Raw genomic sequence first — 22,965 nt, 5'->3', positions numbered from 1 at the left:
GATTATCAGTCTTTTCAGACAACTACCTGCCTTATCTTTTCAGAAAGCCATAAAGTGATTTTAATGGAGACCCGTCCTCTAACGGCTCTTAACATCTGGTTCCACTTAAAGGACAGCACGCCAGTATTAGATGAGCTGTGACTTGGAGTGAAGAAACGCCTGCAGTGAGAGGGTCATTGTTTGGGACCGCATGGGAGGTGACAATAGGGAAGTAAACTTAAGATGACCCTGTCTGCTGAGGTCAGAGATGTATTACTGTACCATCAACACTTGTGGCATCAGCTGAATCACTGCCGCTACCAGTCTGAAACAGTCCACCAAGGTAGTAGATACTGTTAAGCCGTAGTCAGCATGACTCACTGTCCCCAGATGTGTCTGAAAAGTGGAAAAACAAGGACGGTGAGTTTTTAGTTCACCTTGCCTTTGCCCATTGTTGTAAAGTGCCCTTTATCCCACGCAGAAATCTGCTCTCAGGCATCGGTCCAGTGCATTAGGATGTGAACTCTAAAGATATATGGCCCTTACATTAGGTGTAAAAGGGGTCTGTTGGAGTTCTCTCCCTCTGGGACTGTGATGAAATCAGCACAAACTGACAAAGTGCAGACTACTGACATTGCACTCTCTGAATCCCCACCCCCCACCACAAATACACAGTGCCTTCTCTTTGACTTATAAAGCCACAGCTAAACCTGCTAACCTCTTCTTTTTCTTTAGCAGCGTGCCACTCCTCATTCTGCACCGAGTAATCTGATCATTTCAGCCCTGCCACTGAAATATTTTCACTCAGATGAAATGGGCATTAGAGGTATACATTTATTGCTGCTGTGTGTTCTTTTCCCTATCATGCCAGAGGTCTGCAGAGGCTCACCGCTCACCCCTGTCCAGTTGTCCTCAGGGAGCAGCATCTCAGACTCTTATCAGCGGGTGTAAATCACAAAACACATTCTCAGAAGCATAACCTCATCACTGCCACCCGCAAGTTGGAGCGCAGAGCAGATAGAAACCAATGTGACTAACAGAATGTTTGCAAAGCCAAACATCTTGGTATCCATCTCTCAGCGTGAGCGCCTTCTCTCTGCATGAAGAAGAGCTGCTCGGCTGCTTGCTTGTCTCACCCTGAACAATGATCGCTCCCTCCTCTTGTCTCTAATTTGTCTCACTGGCTTTAAGTAAGGTTTTTATGAATGGCCCGTCATGTGAGATGTCCCAGATGTAAAGACTGTGTGCCGTGGTGGGTTTATCTGGTGCAAATGTCACGGCCTCCTCTTATCATCGTCAGATAGAAGTAGTTCTGCACTGTTTGGTGATGAAAAGCAAATGAGCTGATATCCCACTTGGAAGCTGAGCTGCTTAACTGGCCCCTTTTGCACAAGCAGCTCTGATTATCAGCAAATGTGGAGAGTAACCAAGTACATTTACTCCAGTACTTTCATTAGAATTTTGAGTTAATTGTATTTCCATTGTCTTTAATTTAATAATTAATATGTGTGCTCGGCTACATTTATCATAGATTTGTAACTCCTCTACATTTGTTTTATAGCTTTTCAGATTAAGATTGTACATAACACATATTATTAAGCTTATAAAATGCCTTGCTCAAGATTTAACTGGCGGTGTCCAATCTTTTTGGCTTGTGACTCCTTACGAAGAAGCAGTGACTAGCTGGGGTTCGTTGTCACATTTCATGTGTTTTTGAGTTGTTAGCAGGTTCCACTGCAGATTTCCTCAGGTGGTCACATTCACAGATTTGTTTAAAAACTGATTTTTCAATTGTTGATTTGCCTATTGGTGTTTTATGTAGCACTTTGAGATTTGCTAATATAAAGAGCACTACAAATAAAATGCATTATTATTGTTATTATAGAATTATCCACATTCCACTCAAGAAAGCAAAGATTAGGGAGCAGAAGAACTTTTTTTTCTTCTTTCATTCACCACTAATCATCTCATGACCCCCCAGGTTTACTTTGCGACAATGTAGAGAGGCTGGTTGGAAAGCACTGGACTAAACTACCTAAATGTAAATTCATAGTTTATAATAATACGTCAGAAAAAAGTAGTTTTCTCTCCACAATGAATACTTAAACTTTTACTTATGGCATTTTGCTGTTGGACATTTTGTGCTTTACTTAAGTCGGATTTTGAATGTAAGACTTTTGTTGTAATCGCATATTTTTACAATGTTGTACTTTTAGTCACACAAAGGATTTGAATACTTCTTCCACCACTGGTGAAAATTCACCAGTGCAAAAGTGCAAACAGCACTGTGTGAGCTCATGTATAACCGCATGAATTCCCCAGCACTGAGACACTATTAATCATTATAACATTGATATGGCAGTATGTGGTGTAAGGTGGCAATATCACCTGACATCATTCACCAGATAAAGTCCAGAAATTCTCATTTTCTTCACCCCTTTTTCTTCGTATCAACATTCCTTTGGGCAAATCTAAGACTCTGACAGTATCCAGAGATGTAGCCAAGTCCGAGAGAAGGGCTCTCACTGCCTTTCAATTAGCACCATGCAGTAGTCAGCTTGATAATGTTCAATTGCATCCTATCTCTGCTTTACATAAACACTGGCCCAGAGGCCCGGGGGCTCAGAGATAGATACATGTATTTACATGGAGAGTGTGAAGCATAAACACTATTACGCAGGATAGTTTGCCGGGCAGAATGGGAACTTTATCTTGACTGCGTTGCTGTGTTGCATGTCTAGCTGTTTGTGGCGTCTGTGAAGTTGCTATAGTCACCATTCTTTGTGGTGGAAAAGGCCACTCTAAGTGTATTTTATCACAGATGACTCCATCCTGTCAAAATGACACTGGAGCCCATTACACACCCTTTTCCCATACATGGCCTGCGCATGGTGGTGTAGTCACCAGCTCCTCAGCTACTGAGAGGTCTGGAGAGAGGAGGTTTATAAAAGAGTCCTGATCCCAAAAGATAGCATCGTGTTACAGCAGTAATTTGTGCCCACCCATTAGAAGTGAAGAGACAACATTGTAAACGTGAAAAAAAGATATTACCTGTTCAGCTGAACCGTTTGGCTTTTTAAAGGGTCATTAAAGTAAAAAGGCCTTTAAATCTCACTAAGGCTCAGTTGGCAAGATCAACCAGAGGTTACACGACAGAACATGCGTCACGAAAACATTATGTTAGAATCTAAAATGGGGAAAAATGCAAGTTATCTGCATGGAATAGTTAAGGGCCAACATCTATTGTATAGCAACACTTTTTTAAAGTTTTAAAATGTGAAAACGCTCATACACTACACACAGTCCACATGCATTATGAGAGCTGTTGAAGCTTGAATGGTAATAAATATTCATTTAAAAAATGAAAAAAATGTGAGACTATTTGTTTCCAATTTCATGTTTTTCCCTCTTAGATATTTAGCTGCTAGCCCTTTTTTTTCACAGCAAATTTCTGTATTATTGCAGAAATCAAATAAGCTGCATGTGATTCCAGCTTGAAATATTTGAGCTCTGGGAGGAGTACAGCTGTGGTATGTGACTCAGAGTCAGATGATCAGATGATGCATGTGTGATTCTATTTCATACATAGATGTGAGAAAAGACTTGCTGAAGGGTACTTTCACTTTCGCGGATCCAGCTGCCATCTAGCGTCCGCTTTGGCTTCCATAACTTTATCACACTATCCAGGTAAACGCGATCGATTGGTCGAGTCTGCGCAGGTAGTTCAGGAAGAGCTGAGGCCACATCTGTTGGGAGTAAACAAAGGCTTTGTTAAACCTGCCCGAACTTTCCTGGGTTGTTCACGGACCGCCACGGCTGCAGATTACTGTGTTTTGCCTGCAAATGATGCGCCTGGATAAACTTTTTGAAGTTTTTGAGGATCTCTGAACGTTTCCTGACTCGTCTAATCGACGCCGACTCTGGGACACGTAGCCTCCGATTGCTTAGATTGGTTTCATTTTGTCGGCGCGGAGCTCTGTCCAGCATTATGTGCCACTTTTCGTCGTAGGTAATGTAGAGTAAAGGAGTCTGGTCGTGGTTGGTTAAAAGTAAAGTGTACTTGTACTAGTTTGGAGAGGCTGGGTGCGCCGTTCGTGGTACTCTGCCCTCTGCGCCGCCAATTAATGCCCCACCCGCTGTCTGCGCGCAGGTGCACGCATGGCCATGTTGTTTCATCTGTTCATACTCCTTCACCTCCTGTCATGCGGAGATCTGGCCTGTACGAGGAGGTTACTCTCCAAAGAGGACGCGTCACAAGGCCAACAAGGTGAGATGTATATTTTAACTCGCTGCGTAAAGGTGTGTCCACTTTACGCACCCAACATCTGTCAACTCTCCCGGTGATCTTTCCATCCGCTCCCAGTCTTTGTAGATGAAGGGGACGCAAATTCGTTCCTGGGTCGCCATCTGCTGTTCAACCGATTTGACTTTGAGATTTTCGTTCCTGGAAATCTGGAAAGGGAGTGTTATGAAGAGGTCTGCAACTACGAGGAGGCGAGGGAGGTGTTTGAGAACATCCCGGCTACAGTTAAGTGGGGCTGTTCAGTGGGCTGGGGGAGCTTCAGTGGGAGTGAGGCAGAGGAGGACACACAGCACAGGTCACCATACTAATGATGTTTTATTTTGCAGGACGTTTTTTGGAAGGAATACACTTCAGGTAGGGTTAAATACCTCACTTTGTTCCTTTTATTCATTTTAAATGCATGTGATCAAATATGAAGACCTGAGTAGTGTATGGTTTGTTTAGGAGCCTGCAGCGAAGGCAATTATGTTACTGGTGGTTTTCGAAACCTGTTTCTCCACTTGTTCAGCAGCACGCAGTGGCTCTGAATTTTCATCAAAGGTCTACAAGTGTACAGCCCAACATGTCGCTCGGTCGTAAAATGTGTGAAATAACGTAACAAAAAGCCACCGCCATTACCAAACAAGCTCAGTTGGCGTCCAGTTACTCACTGTGGCCTGCGGTGATCTACAGATAAGGACAAGCGGCCCTCACGAGTTGATGTGACATCTCTTCTGGTGGGAGTCATCGCTGCTGGAGTGGCCGTCGTTGTTTTTGGTCTCCTGGTGTGGTATTTCTGTCAAGGCAAATGCAAGGACGACTTCAGCCGTGCAGGGTGAGTGAGAGGGTCTGTGTTACAGTCACTGGCAGCTACATTGTTCCTACACTTTGATTTAAGTATAGAACCACTACCACCACCTTTTAGGAACTCTTTACATCTCTTTTGCTCTATAAACTCGGGTACTTGAACAAACACCATGTAAATAAACACTTACTATTTCAGATTATTCTCATTTACTGACAACTGCATCTCAGGTTTTTACTGTTTAATTTGATGTTGCTCTCATCAACTATTATCGTTTCCTGCTTAGGGCTGCGACTACCATTATTTTACTATCAATAAATCACCAGATGATTTTCTTGATTAATCATATTTTCTATCAAATAGTGGACAATGCCTGTCACAATTTCCCAAAGCCCACGTTAACTTAGTCAGTTAAGCATTTTTGTGTCCAAAAAACCCCAAAGATTTCTGTCACACATGACAAAGAAAAGCATCAACTGAGCACAATTGAGAAGCAGGAACCAGTGAGTTTTCTGTATTTTCGCTCAAACATTGACTAAAATCAAAATAATTGCAATTGCAATTTGCTGCACACAATTGTATAAACAGAATAAAGTTCATCTTAATACTTGAAGGGATCAAGAAGGTCACATATGAATGATATATAAGTCTGCACTCTTCTCACAGCTCCATGCGGGCGAGACCGAGGAGGACTAATGCTTCTCTGATAATGCGGCGACTAGACGAGGTGTCCTTACCCGTGCTTCCACCACCCCCACCCCCTATGGAGGAAATAGACCCCCCTGGGCTGCCTTCCTATGAGCAGGCGATCGCTAAAAGTGGACAGCACGACGCCCCACCTCCTCCCTATCCTGGGTATTTGAATATGCATTTGCATTCATGTTTACAGCTCACTTCAGGTTTTTCTCCACAATGCTGTTACAGGCTACAGGAGGTTAGACAGGTGATTCATGCACGTCTTTATAACAACATCTTTTCTTTTGTTTTTTCTGTTTTAGCTCACGACCTGGAACTATTCGGCGGTAGTGTCGTCAAGACATTTCACAACATTTCTGCATGTCTGTGTCTGACTAACATTTACACTGTGCTGCTCTACTCAACATTGTATACCTTTTTTCATCACCATAAGGTTTAAAACACTGATTTTTCCACTCGTATTTTTCTAATCGTTGTGTTGATGTACTGTTTCCATAGGAGAATAATCCTCTCCGTTTTTAGCTCTGTTATCTTCTGCTTGTGCCAAAACACAGTTTTCCAGTAACCCCTATTGAGTTTTTTCACAGGTGTGATTATGCTTTGTAATATAACCCCGACCCTGTGCCGAATAAGCTTTATAATACACTGTACTCGGTTTGCTGCTTTTATCTAAATGAAAATGAAGAATCAGTAATGTGACGGACATGAGAGCTTTAAATTGTTGGAATACTGGAATACAGCTGTTTCTTTACATACAACATGTATATAAGGACCGAGAGCAAGATAACGACTACGTTTCATTACACATTAAGTATTACTTGCAGTTGAAGAGATGCAGCTTCCTGTCTCCATCAGAAGGAAAAATAGTAACAGCAAAATGATGGTTAGTATTGTCATAAAGAAAGTGCTTTTGTACTTTCAGCTGTACATCATCTTTTACCTTTTTTTTTAAGTGCAGATTGTCTTATGTGTGTTTAACCTATCAACTAATGAGAATATTCTTCTAATATGTGAAGTCATTTTTATGTTCTGTAGCTACATTGTGGTTAATTCTTAAATGTATCATAAATGGATGGAGGTGGACGCTCCTCAAAGGCAGTTTTACAAGGGTTTACACTTAAACACAAGGCTATTTAGCTGTCATACAAGAAAATTATAGCTGTGGTGAATATGACGGGTAATAAAAAGTTCAGTTGTAAAGGGCGTAGCACAGCAGTTCGTCCAAAACTCACTTAGCTGTTGGACGCTGGTGTCTCCTTCGATGCTGCAGAGGAGTTAAAGAGCAAATTATAATACCAAAGTTTCATCAGGACATTTGGAAAGTTGAAGGATGATTGGATGCATAACTACTTGAAATTAAATTCTTTGATAGATGTTTTAAATAAAATGGATATTTTGATTAATTTTTTGTCTCATCTTTCAACCGTGTGTGAGGTTGTGTAAGTGTGTGTGTGTGTGTGTGTGTGTATGATGAAGTTCCCTTATTTTACAATAGTAATACAGAGACCCCATTGTTTTTTTGTCTTCTTCTTTAATGAAATAAACCAGAACAAATACCTTGTGCCAACACAAAGTACAGAGCATAAGGTGTAGGGGATTACACTTCATATTAAGATTTGAAACAAAACACAAGCCTGTCTAATTTATACAGCATTTTAATTAATGTACAGTTTGAACACCGAGAAGCTGGGCTGCTATCTGTAAATGTATTATATTTCTGAGAGATGTATCCAACTGTTTTTAATTCATAATTTCAAAATACCTCATCCATACTGTACATTTATGTTTAATTTTTCATGTGCAATAATTATTTATGTATTTTTACATTTCACCTTACTCATCAACAACAACCATATCAATATGCTGCACACCGTGTGTTTCCACTAAGAGTGAAAGGTGTACATAGTGTAAATATTTATTAGAATAGAAGAAGAATAGAATAGCCTTTATTGTCTATTGTCTATTGCCTTTATTATTAGTACTACTACTACTTACTACTGTATTTTTCTTATTCTGTCTTTTTGTAGTAATGTCCTCTTGTTTTAAAGGGGTACATAGTGTAAAAGATAATTATTGTTATTAATATTGTTATAGTATTGTATCAGTCTTCAGTATCCTGCATAACTTTTCTACTATTGCTTATTTTTTTCTATTATTGCTTACCTTGCCCCTGCCTTTGTTGCTGTTGTAACATGTACATTTCCCCCAATGGAGGATCAATAAAGTCCATCTTATCTTATCTTAAAATTAAATGCCGATAAAATAAGTTATTCCAAAAAAGGGGATTCAGAACACAACCTCACACTTACTTTAAAGTTTTCAAATTGTTTAAACAAACGTACTTCAATTATTATTATTATTGTTATTATCCAATTCACTAGTAGTTAAATAACCATATTCACAAAACTATTTGAGATCATGGCATTATTCTAATAATTTGAACTCTTTACCCAATTATCGCTTCACATGGGTGTTTGTGGGTTCTGTGACATCAGAGGAAATAAACCTTTTGGCATGTGAACTGATCCAGGAACCATGCAGGTGGGACACACGGAGCTGAACTTTTGGGGTGGAAGGAAGAAAAACTACAAAACTTCCAGCCAAAGTCTGCGGTGCATCCTGGGAAATAAACTAACATGGGTACGTGAAACCATGCAGTGTTTGCACGGCTCTCTATGACGGGAGATGAACAAAAAATAACGATACCACCGTCAGAAGGCTCACGGTACACTTTTATCGAGGATCTAGCAGAGCTCCGCGGCGGCTTGGCGGGCTGTGAGGCGCTCTGACGGGACTGCCTACCCTGGTCGGTGGGTCGGAGGGTCGGACCCGGGCTGCTACGATGTGTGTCCGCTGCTCCACGAAGCTCCGTCGGGGAAGTGAATCTTTCACCGGATGATGGACAGGAACTACCCGACCTCCAGCTTTGCGGACGCGCTGGCTCCACCAGCACAGACCGTAGCTTCGTGGGCCTATGACCGCAGCACAGCTAGTGTCAAGCCAAGGTAAAGGATGAAGGAGAGGGCACCTTCCGGAGGAAATGTCGGTGATGGAGGGCCTAGCTTTGCTTTGGGAGAAAAGTGCGGGGGTCCTGGTTGTTATCGGGAGCACTGGAGGAATTGGAGAAATGTGTTCAGAGTTGTAAATGCGTTGAGTCGTCAGTGGTTTCTTAGCCGTGCGTTAATTACTGTCTCCCACCTTGCTACTTTTTGCTAGCACACCGTCTCCCCAGCATGGCCATGTACACAGTTAGCACAAACTAGGAAGGCATTTATTTTTCAGCACTACCAAGTTGACCAGCTAGGCAGCATAAACTGCATTTTATGGGCCTGTTTTGTTGACCCACAGGTGCTCGCTAACGCCAGAACAACATAGGTAACTAGCTAGAAATGCTAATCATGTCAGTTATGGCACTTCTCATTAGTGGCTCACAGCTACTGGGGCGACGTGTCCAAATCTGTGCATATTCAAGACATTTTCTTAGTTAGGAGACGTAGACAGCCATTGCTACCTTTTAATATTATTATAACTTACTTACGTGCTTTGTAAAATAGAGTAACCTGACAAAGTTGTGGCGCTCTAACTTAGACAAACTCAAAACTGGTGTATTATGTTGTATTAGACGTGCTAATAATGGAGAGGGACAAAACTGTAGCACAAGCAGCACTTGAGTTTATGTTCTTTAAACCCTCCTACAACATGAAGTGAAAGGCAGCCCACTACATTAGACAATCCATTTGATTAATAGCTATAATCGAAGCATGCTACAGTATTTATAATCAGTTGGCCATGATGATTAATCAAGCAAAATACACCATAAATGTGCTGATCACAGGTTCAGGAATGCTCAGACTTTTTCCTTGTGTCATATCTGTGTGACCTGAATAGCAGGGGCTTGTGCTGCTGTTGATTAGACTAGATTAGACACTGATAAAATGATCCACGCATTTGCTATTATTGCCTGAGAGACTGATTAGCTGATAAACACCTAGTGGCTACTTTATTAGATATACCTCGAAAGATCTAGTTAAATCCAATAGCAACAGCTCAAATTCTACCTCTTACAAAGACAGTAGTCTTCTGTACAGATGGGTGCTATCAGAGAGGTAATAATTAAACCATATGTTTATTATTGTAGGGTGTAGTTTGCATCAAGAGGTGTTTCTAATGTTTCCTCCTCCGTTTGCACATACGCAAAGGGGCAGAATATGAGAACCGCATTTCCGTAAAATGTAGCTCAGTACAACAGCCCCACTAACTACGGCCAGAGTAATAAACATACGGTTAAATTAGCATCTCTGTGACAGAGTCAACAAAACCTAAACTTAATGATCTGTGGCTGATCTGCTGTGTTGGATTGTATTAAATGGTATAGGTAGGTGTACCTATTAAAGTGGCCAGGGAGTGTATGTTGGGCTTGGCTGTGTGTTCTGTTAGTTTTTCTTGGCTTTACAGTCAAGCAGCAGAATTGCTGGTGTGTTTGTGTGTTGAAGGGACCAGAGAAAGAGCCAGATGATTCCTTCTCCCCTCTGTGTTCTTCCACAGATGTTTACCTTCTGGCAAAAAGGGAACACATTGGATCAGACTGTCTGCATCTGATTACTTCTGATTTTATTTCTTTTTCCTATGATTTTTTTCTACAATTGGCTATTAAAAGTATCATCATAGTAACTCACACCAAATAGAGAAATCCATTTTCATTTTTGAGCATTAACAGCAGCACTTGTGAAGTTTGACATAGAATATGAACAGTTTTTTTTTTAAAGCAAGCTTCCTTGAACTATTATTGCATTTTCTGCAAATCGGGTGTGGATCTACTGAGTTTGTGATGGAATAGACAGCCAAGACTTTACAGAATGAACACTTGCCCGCTGTGTGTGTCAAGAGAAGCCATTTACATGGGTCATACGTTGTTGGCTGATTTATTACCTCTTCCAAAGATGAGATCTTTAATGCATGTGCTTGTCTGTTTGTGCAGTTCCAGTTATGGTGCAGCACACCTTGATGCAGAGCTTCTCCAGCGGCAAAGCTACACTTCCACCCACCAGCTTCCCACCTTCACTACATCACACCTTCCTGCTGCAGCAGGTGAGTTATAAATGCCATATACAGTGTTTTTAAAGGGCCGGATCACTCAGATTACAATAAATGTACATTGCCACTTAACCCCAGTGACATCTAGTTGTACGGATATTTTTGGTTTAATATGATTTGGTTGTTTGAGTACATGAGTAGATGTTATAGATTGACCTACATAGGATTTTGAAGGTTTATACTAATATTGATATTTAAGAGTTTAGAAAATCAGGCAATAATATATCTGTATTGATTTTAATCTTTATACAACCTATAATATAAATAAACGTTGCCCTAAAGTTTAAGTAATTAACTTGATTTATAAAGTTGTCATTACTTTGGTGAACAAACTAGAGAAAAGTGAAACTGTCTCAGAATATATTTTTGGCATTTTTTTTCTTCAATTGTTTGTAATTCATCCGCTTACAATGCCAATACACATGCTATATGCACTGGTCTAATATCGACCTCTTGCAGATATTACAAGGGGTGAGTGAGAGTTTTTATTTTGTTTTGTTTTGTTGTGTTTTTCCGCAGTTTGGGTTAACTAAAGCCTTTAAGGCTCTTGTTCGATTGGAACGTGAAATTTTAGTTATTTTGTTGCCCATTCCTGTGGTGATTTCTATTCTTTTCTTTTGTCTGTCAGGAGCACTTGACTCAAGCAGTGGTACGTCTGAGACTTCAATCATGAGCTTCCTGTCAGCCATGGAGTCTAGAAGCCTTCAGGCTGGTCCTGTTAGTGCCTCACTGCTTCCTCCGTTTAGACCCCCATCATGGCCTGCTGGTGAGAGTGCATACATTTGTTTAGTGTTTTAATTAAACATCACTTATTGTGGTACAGATCTACCTACAGCAGGTACTGATTTTATATGTGACACTGAGTTGTGAAAACACGATCCCATTTCTTTAGTGGTATGTTGTGTTGATGTGTATTTGAGAGAAACATATTCATTGATAAAACACTAGTGTTGTCCAAGAATTCAGTCACCTAATCTATATATTATAGAGAAGGGACTACAAATACAAAAAGGATTCAAATAACTTATAAAACTACCTGCTCGCTGGCAATTGTCAGATTATTGTAAATATTTTAAACTATTCAAGCAGTTAGCATGTTGCGTGCGAATATGGTTTGAATTAAGATAAAAAATAAAGGCAAAATCTGTCTGAAACCGGAACTAGGACATAACTCATATGATCAATTTGGCTGATTAAATGAGTCAGATAGGACATTTTACAAGCTATCCTCTTTGGTGGAACTTTGCTCCGTGGGATATATTCGCAGTCAGCTTTTTCCAGCTCGAAGCTATTGTTATTATATTGGCCTTTAAAAATCTGCTAGCAGTCAACCTCTGCTTAAAAGAACTTGGAGAAGACTTTTACTGACCTTCAAAGATATAAAAAATGATAAGAAAGATAAAAAATGTAATTATTTCCAATATTTTGGTTTATCTATTGAGTATACAGGTTTAATTTATGACATTGTTATTGTTATTGTTGTATTATTATTATACCTCTCGTGTTTTCCACACTGTCCTTATATTGTCTATTCTGTTCAATGCAGGTACCAACTCCTCCACCACAGAGCTGTATTTGACTGGTGCCCTGCCTTCTACTGCCACTTTCCCCTCTCCTGCTGCTCTGTCGTCTTATCAGCACACAGGTGCCTACCCCTCTAGGAGTTATGCCACCAACCCTTCCTTGGCTCTCCAGGACCCTGCCTTCAGCACTTCCACCAATGGCCTGTTCTCTCACCATGACCCCCTCCTCCATCTAAAACCAAGCCAGACCGTGCTTCCCACTGCGCTGGCCTTCAATCACCTCTCTACCCCTGCTTTGGGTTCGACTCTGCCTGTCCAATCCTCCACTTATCGCTCAGCCCAGGAGTCAGCCCCCCACCTCCTGCAACCCCAGTTCAGCCTGCTACCTTCTGCCCTGCCCACCCCTCATGGTGCCTCACAGCCCTACGGGGCCACAGTTTTCTCAGGCTCTATTGAAAGAGCTCTTCAGCGTGAATGTAGTGTGATCAAACACCACCAGAGGCCTTCCAGCAGCCATGTAGTTCCAGAGCAATTGCCCAATTCAGAGCACTCCCTACAGGGGTACTTTGGTTCTGGCAGTGAGACGGATGTTTCCTACCAGCAGACCCCAGTTTCCTGCAGCCCTTCCACAGGAGCAGATGCCTCTGAAGGGGTCAGTCGAGATCCACAACCCAAAACGGACTCCGTAACTCAAGCTTATTCGTCCACTTCTTTGCTGAAAGCTAAAGACTGCTCTTCCAAACTAGCTCCACACCCTGGTGGGGATGAAGAGAGCCATGAGCACTCCCAGAACCTGACAGGTGGGTCTCCTGAGCATTATTCTTCCCCTGCACAGAAACAGAACTCAGTGATAGCTAATCAGCAGACAGTCCAGCTTTCCAGCCTCATGTCGAGTGGTCTGCCTCAAACCTATATCACCCCCCACACCCAGTCACAGCCCTCCCATTCCACCCCAGAGAAACTTTCTTCCCTTTACAAGACTCTGCCTTCCCTCTCCAGCCAGTCTGACAATGTGGCATCTGTAAGTCAGACTCTTGTTTACTCCTCCAGTCCGGGGCTGAGCCAGGAGCAGGGGATCCAGTACGGAACCCAGGTCCAGGGCTTGTGTCAGGGGAATCTCTCCGAGAGCTACCCCACAACGCACTCTCAGGGTGCCCCAAATGTGACTTTCACATCTCAGTCACAGGGGCAAGCTTCAGTGACTCAGTCTCAGAGCTATGCCTCAGGACAATCTCTTAGCCAATCCCTTAACTCCTCTTACCCACCCACATGCGTGCGGAGTCTACCCACATCAAATTCTACACAGGACTACACCCTCATGCAGGCCTCAGTGGGAGCTAAAACTCATGACAGTCTTTCCCAGCAGCAAACGCAGCCCAATAAATATGTTTTGTCTGCATCGTTGCCTACCTACTCTTCAACTGCTCAAGCCTTACAGAATAACGTCAGATCCTCAGTACAGGACATAAAGCCAACATATGGCAAACAAAAACTTGAAGAGCTTCCTATCCAGGACCTAGATGCTCTCCAGCAGGCATCTATGGAGGCCTCTGCTGCCGCTAGCAATATGTCTGCTCACAACAATGTCATCTATGTTGTTTCAAAAATGGACGATCATCACAAAACACAAAGTGTTATCCGAAGCAATTCACGCTCTGATGACCAGCTCATGGGATTAGGTCATACAAACACAGCACAGCTAAAGGGGGAAAGGATGGGCTCTCTGAGCCAACAGCACATTCATCTAAGTAGTGCCAATGGTCAGGAAACTGCCAACACGAAAACTACAAACTCCAGTATTGTATCTTCACATGTGCCCCTTAGCTCAGAGCACCCTAAGCAGCACCCACTCAAACTCAAATCTGAGCCGCATCAACAAAACCACCAGAATCACTGTCAGTCCCAGAGCCAGGCTTCGGCCGCCCACACCCAATTTATCACCGTCCCCAGCACTCAGGTTCTCCTCGAGCATAACCAGATGATTCTGCTCCAGCAGCCCCTTGTCCACCATGGTCAAAACACCTCAAAGGTGGTATCAGTTCAAGGTATTCAACCAGCACAAGATCTGGGCCATGTTCATGTCCAGTATCTTCAGATGGATCGAGAGCTGATGGGTCCCAGTGTCACTGAAACCCAGAGTCAGCAGGGCACAGCAGTGTGTGAACAGAGCTCAGGGTGCCCTGATTCCTCTAAACACCACTGCAGCCAGGCGGCAAACCAGCAATCAAACGATGCTAAGAACCACTTCGCTCTCAACTCCATTTGCTTCCCTGACTCCATGCTACTCGCAGATGACAGAAATATCTTGTCAAATGTTGACGATATCCTGGCTGCCACTGTGGCGGCCTGTGGAGTCACACCACAAGACTTTGTCAAAGCTACATCCTCTGCTGAGGCTGAACTGGCAGTGATGGCAAGCCCAGTTGATTCTAAAGGTCACTTCCAGACAGTCGATATAAGGCACATGTCACCAAGTTTCTCTACAGCACAACATCCAATCATCGCCAACACTAACTCCCACACCATGACCATGACACTAAATGGAGCTCAGATGGCCACAGACTGTCAGGGTCAGTCTGTTCACCACAACAACAGTTCTGAGCTGGACACAAATGGAGATGGAGGGAGCTCTGAGAATGATTATCACTTAGCTGGGCAGGTGTATGACCCCTCAGGTCTCCAGAACAGAGTCAAAGGGAATGTGAAGTGTATTAAAACAGAGGATAGTCTCATGGAATCCCCAGGTGGTGAAGACTTTCCTAAAAAGAAGGCTCGCTCTAAGTACTTAAGCAAGCCGTGTGGACCTGAGGAGGACGGTGGACAGGCCAGACTGGCCAAGCGCAGTGGGCAGGCAAAGCGGCAAAACTCCAGGGGTAGTGACGTCAGCTCTCCGTCGTCCTCACACAGTGTATTTGATGGTTGTCCGCAGCAGGAGAGAATGAGGCAGAAGATCCGTGAAGTGGAAGAGAAACAGCCAGAGGTCAAAACTGGCTTCATTGGCTCCTTCCTCGACTTCATCAAATCTGGCCCCAAACAGCAATACTCTCCAAGTCCCACACGGACTATTAGTCGGCCGAGAAAGCCCTGTACTGCGTCCAAACCACTGCCATGTACTTTGCCCCCTTTGCCTCCCAAGCTGGCTCTCTGCTCTGAAACTCTGCCTGGGCCCTTGATTCCCCAGGAGAGTCAAGGAGTGAACTCTCAGCAGAAACGTCTGGACGAGGATCTGCAAAAGAACTTGGAGACTCTGCCATCGTTCAGCTCGGATGAAGAGGAGAACACTGGGAAGAACCAGGCCCTGAGGAACAGCATCAGCTCAGCGCTCTCGGCTCTGGATGAGTCTTCAGATCGGAAAAACAGGACAGGTAAAGATGCCCCTCTCAAGCCTGTTAAGAGCTACGAATATTGTTACCAGAGCATCAATGTGCAATATATTATGTTAGAATTGTTCATCTATTGATTGTGTTTTTGATTATAATGTATTTTAGACAATTTTGAAAATAATAACGAAACCCCCATAAGTTGCTGTAGATTCAGACTAGTGTCTTCAAATTGCTTCTTCTGTCCAACATTCAGAGACCCAAATGTATATAAAATACATTTACAAGAATATAAAAGTAACCTGCAAAAGGTATTTTACCCGATAAGCTTCAAAAGTGTTTGTAATCAAAAGTATGCCTGAATAATATTCATTCAGTTGTGGCTGGGTATTGTAGCCATCTTTTCATTCAGTAAAGAAAGGCGGCCTACATCGTAAAGTTGAAAATGTTTGCTTATTTTTTGATCAGATAATTTATGATTTGAATAAACAGGACAGAAGAGCTCACCAGGCGTTCAACACCCGTTTTCGGTACTTGACTGTCTTGCAGTACAGATACAGTATAAAGCAGTATTGAGATTAGATATCCAGCCATACTGTCAATGCACTGTGGAAGCACATGAATCAAGTTAACAGAGAAGAGTTTGCCCAGACCTCAACCAGAAATGTCTCACGAAGCTCCATTGAAGAGCAAAGCAGGAAATTTGTTGGCAAGCTGACATTATCCAGTTAGTCCTCAGCTAATGAAAGAATAGTTGCTGGTATTAAGCTGGTTCACTAACCTTCGTCACATGTTGTCTCTGCAGTCTTTGCTGTTATGCTTCCTTGTGTGATGTCATGCAAAAATGTAAAACAAATCAACAAAGTCTCTTCAAAACTTGATCATGCTTGAAACCTCAATAATGCTCTTACATCTTCTTTAGTCTTGTGATGCGATATGCATTGTCTGTGTTCTTTTCCTCTTTGATAAACGCTGACTGATTTATTATGTATATAGAGACTAGCTGTCATTTTTCCTCAACATGTGCAACCTTTCTCCAGATAACCACATCCCTGGTTCGATGATGAAGCCAAACCAAGTTGCCACCATGCCCCACTCTGTCATTGAGACCTGTTTGTTGCAAGTCGCCACTCCTACACAGGCAACAAGTGCAGCCTCTGGAGGGAGTGTGTTTGTGGCCAAAGAGGAGTCCAAAGAGACCCCTTCAGGTCAGCTGGCTGTGCAGCTGATGAGTGTGGCCATCGAGGGACTGACTGACGAGGAGCTGTCGGACAGCGGAGGGGAGGGAATGTACCGAGAAAGAGATGAGTTTGTCGTCAGGAATGAGGACATCGAGAATTTGAAGGTACAGCCTGGAAAAATGTGGATGGAAAATGAATGCTTGTGTGTACACTCATAGCTGAACGTTCATTGGTTTATATTCTTAGACTGCAACTGTGACTACAAACTAAAGCCTGTTCTTCATGGTGTCATGTGCATGCATCCAGGTGACAATGAGAGCAGGCAGTGAGCCTCCAGCCATCTGGAAAGTCCAGAAGGCTCTACTGCAGAAATTTGTGCCTGAGTTGAGGGATGGAAAGAGGGTCTTCTCAGCCACCAACAGCGTAAGTAAAAGCAGACACGCCAATACCCATGTGTGCATGTAGGAGTACTTAGTCATTAGGGGGCAGGTAGCTCTGCTCTTATTATCATTATTATTAACTTATATCATTATTGTTATTATTTCATTATTGATAACTTTAATTGATAACAAATCAGTTGTACATGCCACCAATTTGCAACTTTCACCAGTGTGCTGGTCCATCACTCTATTTCTCAAAAACAGTAAAACATTTTTTGCTCTATTGACTATAAACCTGCTACACTGCATGTCCAGACTGTCCTCCAAAAATGATCCAGCCAGATTATTGAATTGTAAAGAACTGAGCCCATGGTGCATTAAAATGTTTTGATGTCATGGTAAATGTAGTGAGGTGAATTTTAGATTTCCTCATTTAAACTATTGCAGTCAGTGTAGCTCATCTTTAAACATTAGTTTGTCACTTATCGAGTAATGACTCTTTGTAAAAATAAATTACAGACACCTCTATGTTGTCTAGATGAAATACAGAAACTCTCAGAATTTTGTCTTGATAAAAATATCTTTGACAGCTGAAAGCTGAAAGCTGAAAATACCATGGTCAAAACTGTGTGTACACACACATGCTGGCAATGTTGCCTAATGTGTCAGGTGATGTGACTGCAGAAGGCAGAGCAGCGATTTTTTTTTCACACAAAAACTATATGAAAACTTAAACTGGTGACTATATATATTCTGTATTAGAAGATATTGTTAAAAACTAGTGATGCTCTGTTTTGCAATTATTTCATGCTAATTGACGTCATCTTGAATTCCTCAGCAGCTCTGATGTGCACGTTCTCTTGTCAGCTTGGTTTTTATAGATCCCAACTTTTTCATGGAAGTGGTGTTCGCCTCTTTCAGCCCCCTGTTCTTTGCATACGTAACGGTTATAAATGAATCTCTGGTGATTGCCCTAAGTCAAGTGAATTGACTGGTAGCTCAAAAAGATCATGATTTGCTGGTGATGTCTAAGGATGTGAGTTTGAGTCCCTGGTGATGAACCTTTTTGTGTATTTCTCATTTCTTCCCTCTCTTCCCATTTTTCATCTTATCCTTCATCGTCTTCCTCCTCAACATGCTCAGCCACTGCTCACTGCTATGCAGTCACTATAATTTAAATGATTTTTCTTAATTCTGTTGTTTTTTGTGTGCGTAGTATCTTGGATACTTTGGCGATGCCAAGACCTTGTACCAGAGGGTATATGTGAAGTTCTTGGACACGGTTAACAAAAGGGAGTACGTGCGAGTCTGTAGTAGGAAGCCACGCTGCAAGCCTATGAACTCCCTAAGGTACGCTCACAGCATTGACTGATGTAATTCAATGACTAGGTGTTTTTAAACATGACTCTTCAGTGGTGTAACTTTGTTATTCTGCCACCCAGGGGTGTTCAGGTGAAGACTTTGCTCGGCTTAACAGCCGCCCCTTCTGCGGTTTCCCAAAGCCAAAAGCCTCGACCCAAGCAACCCAAGTCCAGGGCAGAGCCCCCGCCTAAGAAGAGGAGGAAGTGGAAGGAGGAGTTTTCACCTACTGCCTCGGGATCCTCTGCAGAAGAAGGTGGCGAGGATGATGGTGAGAAAGCCTTTTGACTTCTCTCATTAAATCTAGTTTGTATATAAGCTGATATTATTTCTAGTCGAAGTCTCTCCCCACTCTCTCACTGTATGTTGATGCCCTCCTGATCTTTGATCTCTGACACACACACTCTCTCAGAGTTAAACCCTCCGGTGCCGTTTACCTCACGGTTCCTCAACACACGAACCATGAAGGAGACATTCAAGAGCTTTGTGGAACTGCTCATCAGCATCGCCTTAGACGAAGATGTGATCACGGCACTTGAGAGAGCAAACGGTGAGTGAATCGACCCATTGATCTTTTTTTTGTTTGTTTTTTTTATGGAGTTTTGACTCGATAGTAAAACTGAATGAAAACGTAGAATCAGGGGTCACGTGAGTCATGTAGTAGACTTAATCTATATTGATTTGTTAACTTGTCTTGCTTCAGATGAGCTGCTGCTGCCACACATGAAAAGAGTGGATGGGATGATCACTGACAACAGGAAACGCCTGCTTCACAAACTGCACATAGGGCAGGTCCTAAAGGTGGGTGCATCTTAAAAACAGCATATTAATTCATTAAATGTGATGATGGAGTTTTCTTTATTTCAATATTGAGGTGATGCCCAGCTAAGTCATTTGTTTCAAGGGAATTATTGTCACTGTAACAGGCGAGCTTAAAAAACATAAGTTGTTTTGTTTTGAAGGCAAAGCTAAAGCACAGGACCTTGACTGCGGTGTATGTAACTCTCTTGTTTCACGTCTTCAGACGGCTCTAGACAGCTTCCCGGAGATCTCGGTGGTGACTGAACTGAAGAAGGATGGTGAAACCCCGGCCTTTAAAGTGCGTCTCAGTGGGAAGGCATACAACAAGAAAACCATGAAGCCCCACAAGATGCCTAACAAAGTGCCCCAGGTAAGATAAGGTCATGTTTTGGTAAATGTCCCTGTGCTTTCAATATATTACCAGCAGGGGGCACAGTGTCATTGTTTGTGTTTCTCTCTCAGTCCTTTATTCTTTTGAGCTCTGATGCCACTGCTGGCTTTCCCATCATGCATGTCTCTTATTAGACTAATATTTGGAATTTCAAATGTCCAAGAAAAGCTTTTTGAGACATTTCTTTTCTGTTTCTAGGAATACACAGTGGACCAGCAGAAAACTCAATGGTTCTCTCTGTACCACTCTTTGCAGCATTACAAGTACCACACGTACCTCATGTGCAAGGACGAGGTGAGACACTGTTGTACACATGTATGCTTGCTGTAATGAACTGTTTTCTACATAGGTGCTAAGTCGGTGTAGATTTTACTCTCTGACATGTCATAATATGCAGGTTTATCTTCAGATGCTTATTATTCTGTATTAGCTCTTTTTCGAACTGTTTGTGGTTCTGGCTTCCAGATCGCATCCATGCGGGTGCAGGCCGAGGACCTGGGGCAGGAGGAGACGGTACAGAAGTGTCTGCAGAACGGAGCTTGGGTAGAGGGGCTCTTTGATCGCTTTGGAGAGCTAATTAATCAAGTGCAGCAGGTCTGCCGATGAGCCAGCCTCCACTGGCTTGGTTTAAAAAAGGAGAAAAAGAAAGCTTAAAACAACAGTCAGACACTTAGAAAAAAAAGAAGATGCCTCCAGCTCGAAATGGCAGCAGAGAAGGAGGAAGAGAGTGTCTCCTTCCAGCCACAGAGAGATTCGAATCAGAGAGCTGTCACCCGACTTACCTGGAACACATTCGGGGCCTGTGGCCTAAAAGTGGCAGCAGGTGAACGGTGGAACGGTGGGGCAGAGAGTTACTGCTTGATCATCAGAGGACAAGGACTTTGTTTTTGGAAGACTTCCACTCGCTGCAATGCTCCTCCTAGTCTTTGTAGGTTTTTGTAGTTACAAGCCCACTTTTATGGGCCTTTTCGTAGATTTATTTTGGTTTTTTTTTCTTCTTTTTTTTTTTTTTTTTTCTTCTTTTTAAATGCCAGATCATAACCCGTGAGTATGCACTAGATAGAAAGCAATCGGCATAGGAATTAGAGCACGGCAAATGAAAATGCAGAAATCTGATTACGTACACTTATAACAAGCCTTCATCAATCATCTCATAAGTAGGCTCACATACAGAGAAATTGATTTATTGTAAAAAAAAAAAAGAAAAAGAAAAAAGAAAAAAATGCCTCTATATTATATATAACCGTAGCTATATACTGTTTGTAAAACATCCATTTTATAATGGAGCGCCAACTTATATATAATGTACATTTTGTATAAAAGAACTGGGAGGTGGGAACTGCAGCAATTCTCTTAAGGAGGAATTTAGTAACTATATACTGTATCTATATTGTGGTTTAATTTTAGAGCTTCAGACACCCCTTTGCTTATAAGATACAAGCCAGTGCCATTCCAGCACTGCTTTTTGTGAATTTTGTTAATCAGATATTATTACCTTGACTTATCTGAGGGTAAAATGAAACAAATAAAAGTTGTCTTTATACTCCTTTACAGACATAGCCCACATTTTATGACAGATAGATATATATTTTTCACAGAAGTAAATATTGTTATGTTCTCTTGTTCATTACAATTTCTGAGACACTTTTTCATTGTTTTTTCACAGTTTTCCTAAACAGACTCTTTATAAGTCAGTTACCAATTTTATGCTATCAAAGAAAATCTTGTTCTTTACAGATGCAGTTTGTAAATAAAGTGTCGCATGTATTAGATGTTTGCCTTTGTATGTTTCGTGTGAGGGGGTCAACGTGGTCCACGACACGCTAATACTAATTACAACTTTGCTACTGGTCTCGACTGTGCACCCCCCCCCCCAACTCAAAACTCATGTCCCACCTCTGAGCTCAGACAGGTCGGGTAGAGTTAAACTCCACCTGCTTGATGGAGTGTGTAGTTCATATTCTGAGGGGGGGGCCACTGCAGGGCGAGAAACTTGCTGCAATGCTCGCCCACCATGCTCTCATGACTAAACTATTCACTGAGAATGGGTGGCTGACTTTGTGTCGTCTGAGAGGGTCTAGAGCCTTTTGAATAAAATATGATTGTCGAGCCACAAAGCAAAATTACTGCAGGCGCCCAAAAAACAAAAGTTCCTCTGTGCTGCAGCATCGGCTCTGTGAGGAAAGCCACTGTCCTCTGTCCTTTGGAGCTGCGGAGGACGGCCCGTTAGGCAAGCGTTTGGGATTCCAGTACGGGCACCACTGGTGGATACAAATACTGGATGTCTGCTCTCCAGATGAAAAGCGTATGAATTTTAATGCACTGCATTGTTCCGTATGTGGGAGACAGACTGAGAGCACCCTTGAGGCAGCAGAGCACAGTAACTGGACGGATGATGTTATATAAGACTGCGAAACATCGACTGCCTGTTGGGTTTGGAAATGGGACGTGGTTAAACCTGATCTACTGTGTGATACCGGTGATGTTTCAAAGCTGTCTTAACCACTGACATACACACTTTAGGGACGTGCAATCGAAATCTGTAGAAGGGAGGATTTCAGATTTACTACAAACAACTGAACATCTGGCAGTGGTGGAAAGCAACTAACTTTACTCAGATGACACTTTTAAGTACGTTTTTTAGGTTCCTTTACTTTATCTGGTTGTATCGTTTTACGCTCCTTCACACTCCTACTCTGCTTCAATTAAGAGCAAAATATTGAAAATAAAATAAATGTAGATCTATAAAAAAAAAAACTAAAGTTAATAAAATTTCTGGCTTGTGACCCTTAGAAAAAAAGCAGTGTCTAGGTGTATGTATGTATTATGTGAAGGATTGGGCCTGACCTGTAGTTTGGGAACAACTGGACTAAAGTGCACGCAAAGAAGTTAAAACTAGCTCAACCTCAACCAACAACAATAAAATGCTACTTACACAAGGCCGCACAGGTATTAGTGACCTAATAACGTCACACATCAGTATGTGTTCTGTATAATTTGCTGTTGATGCTTCTGTATTTTAAGACTTTAAGTGCACGACTGTTACTTGTAATAGTATTTTTACATTGTGGTATTGGTATTTTTACTTAGTTGAGGCATCATAGAATAGAATAGAATGTCTCTATTGTCTTTATTGTTGTTTGTACAGGTACAA

At 42.2% G+C, this 22,965-nt stretch overlaps 2 protein-coding genes across 2 annotated transcripts; both read left to right on the top strand.

The window, feature by feature from the left end:
- The first annotated feature begins 3,665 nt into the window (after positions 1–3,665).
- prrg4 (proline rich Gla (G-carboxyglutamic acid) 4 (transmembrane)) lies at positions 3,666–7,165 on the top strand. The gene is made up of 6 exons (XM_070828833.1): positions 3,666–4,246; positions 4,343–4,506; positions 4,609–4,636; positions 4,955–5,096; positions 5,733–5,921; positions 6,065–7,165. Exons 1-6 carry the CDS (start codon positions 4,138–4,140, stop codon positions 6,090–6,092), a joined length of 660 nt encoding a protein of 219 aa, XP_070684934.1. The 5' UTR covers positions 3,666–4,137; the 3' UTR covers positions 6,093–7,165.
- Positions 7,166–8,319: 1,154 nt separating this feature from the next.
- qser1 (glutamine and serine rich 1) lies at positions 8,320–21,583 on the top strand. The gene is made up of 13 exons (XM_070828483.1): positions 8,320–8,767; positions 10,741–10,850; positions 11,485–11,622; positions 12,403–15,744; positions 16,740–17,044; positions 17,187–17,303; positions 18,477–18,610; positions 18,703–18,890; positions 19,032–19,169; positions 19,323–19,420; positions 19,644–19,790; positions 20,010–20,105; positions 20,277–21,583. Exons 1-13 carry the CDS (start codon positions 8,658–8,660, stop codon positions 20,415–20,417), a joined length of 5,064 nt encoding a protein of 1,687 aa, XP_070684584.1. The 5' UTR covers positions 8,320–8,657; the 3' UTR covers positions 20,418–21,583.
- Positions 21,584–22,965: the final 1,382 nt, after the last annotated feature.

The sequence above is a fragment of the Pempheris klunzingeri genome, chromosome 1, assembly GCF_042242105.1.
Source record: "Pempheris klunzingeri isolate RE-2024b chromosome 1, fPemKlu1.hap1, whole genome shotgun sequence".
In the NCBI taxonomy this organism is placed as follows: Eukaryota; Metazoa; Chordata; class Actinopteri; order Acropomatiformes; family Pempheridae; genus Pempheris; species Pempheris klunzingeri.
The sequence above is the reverse complement of the archived record's forward strand: the minus strand, read 5'-3'. Positions and strand labels throughout refer to the sequence as shown.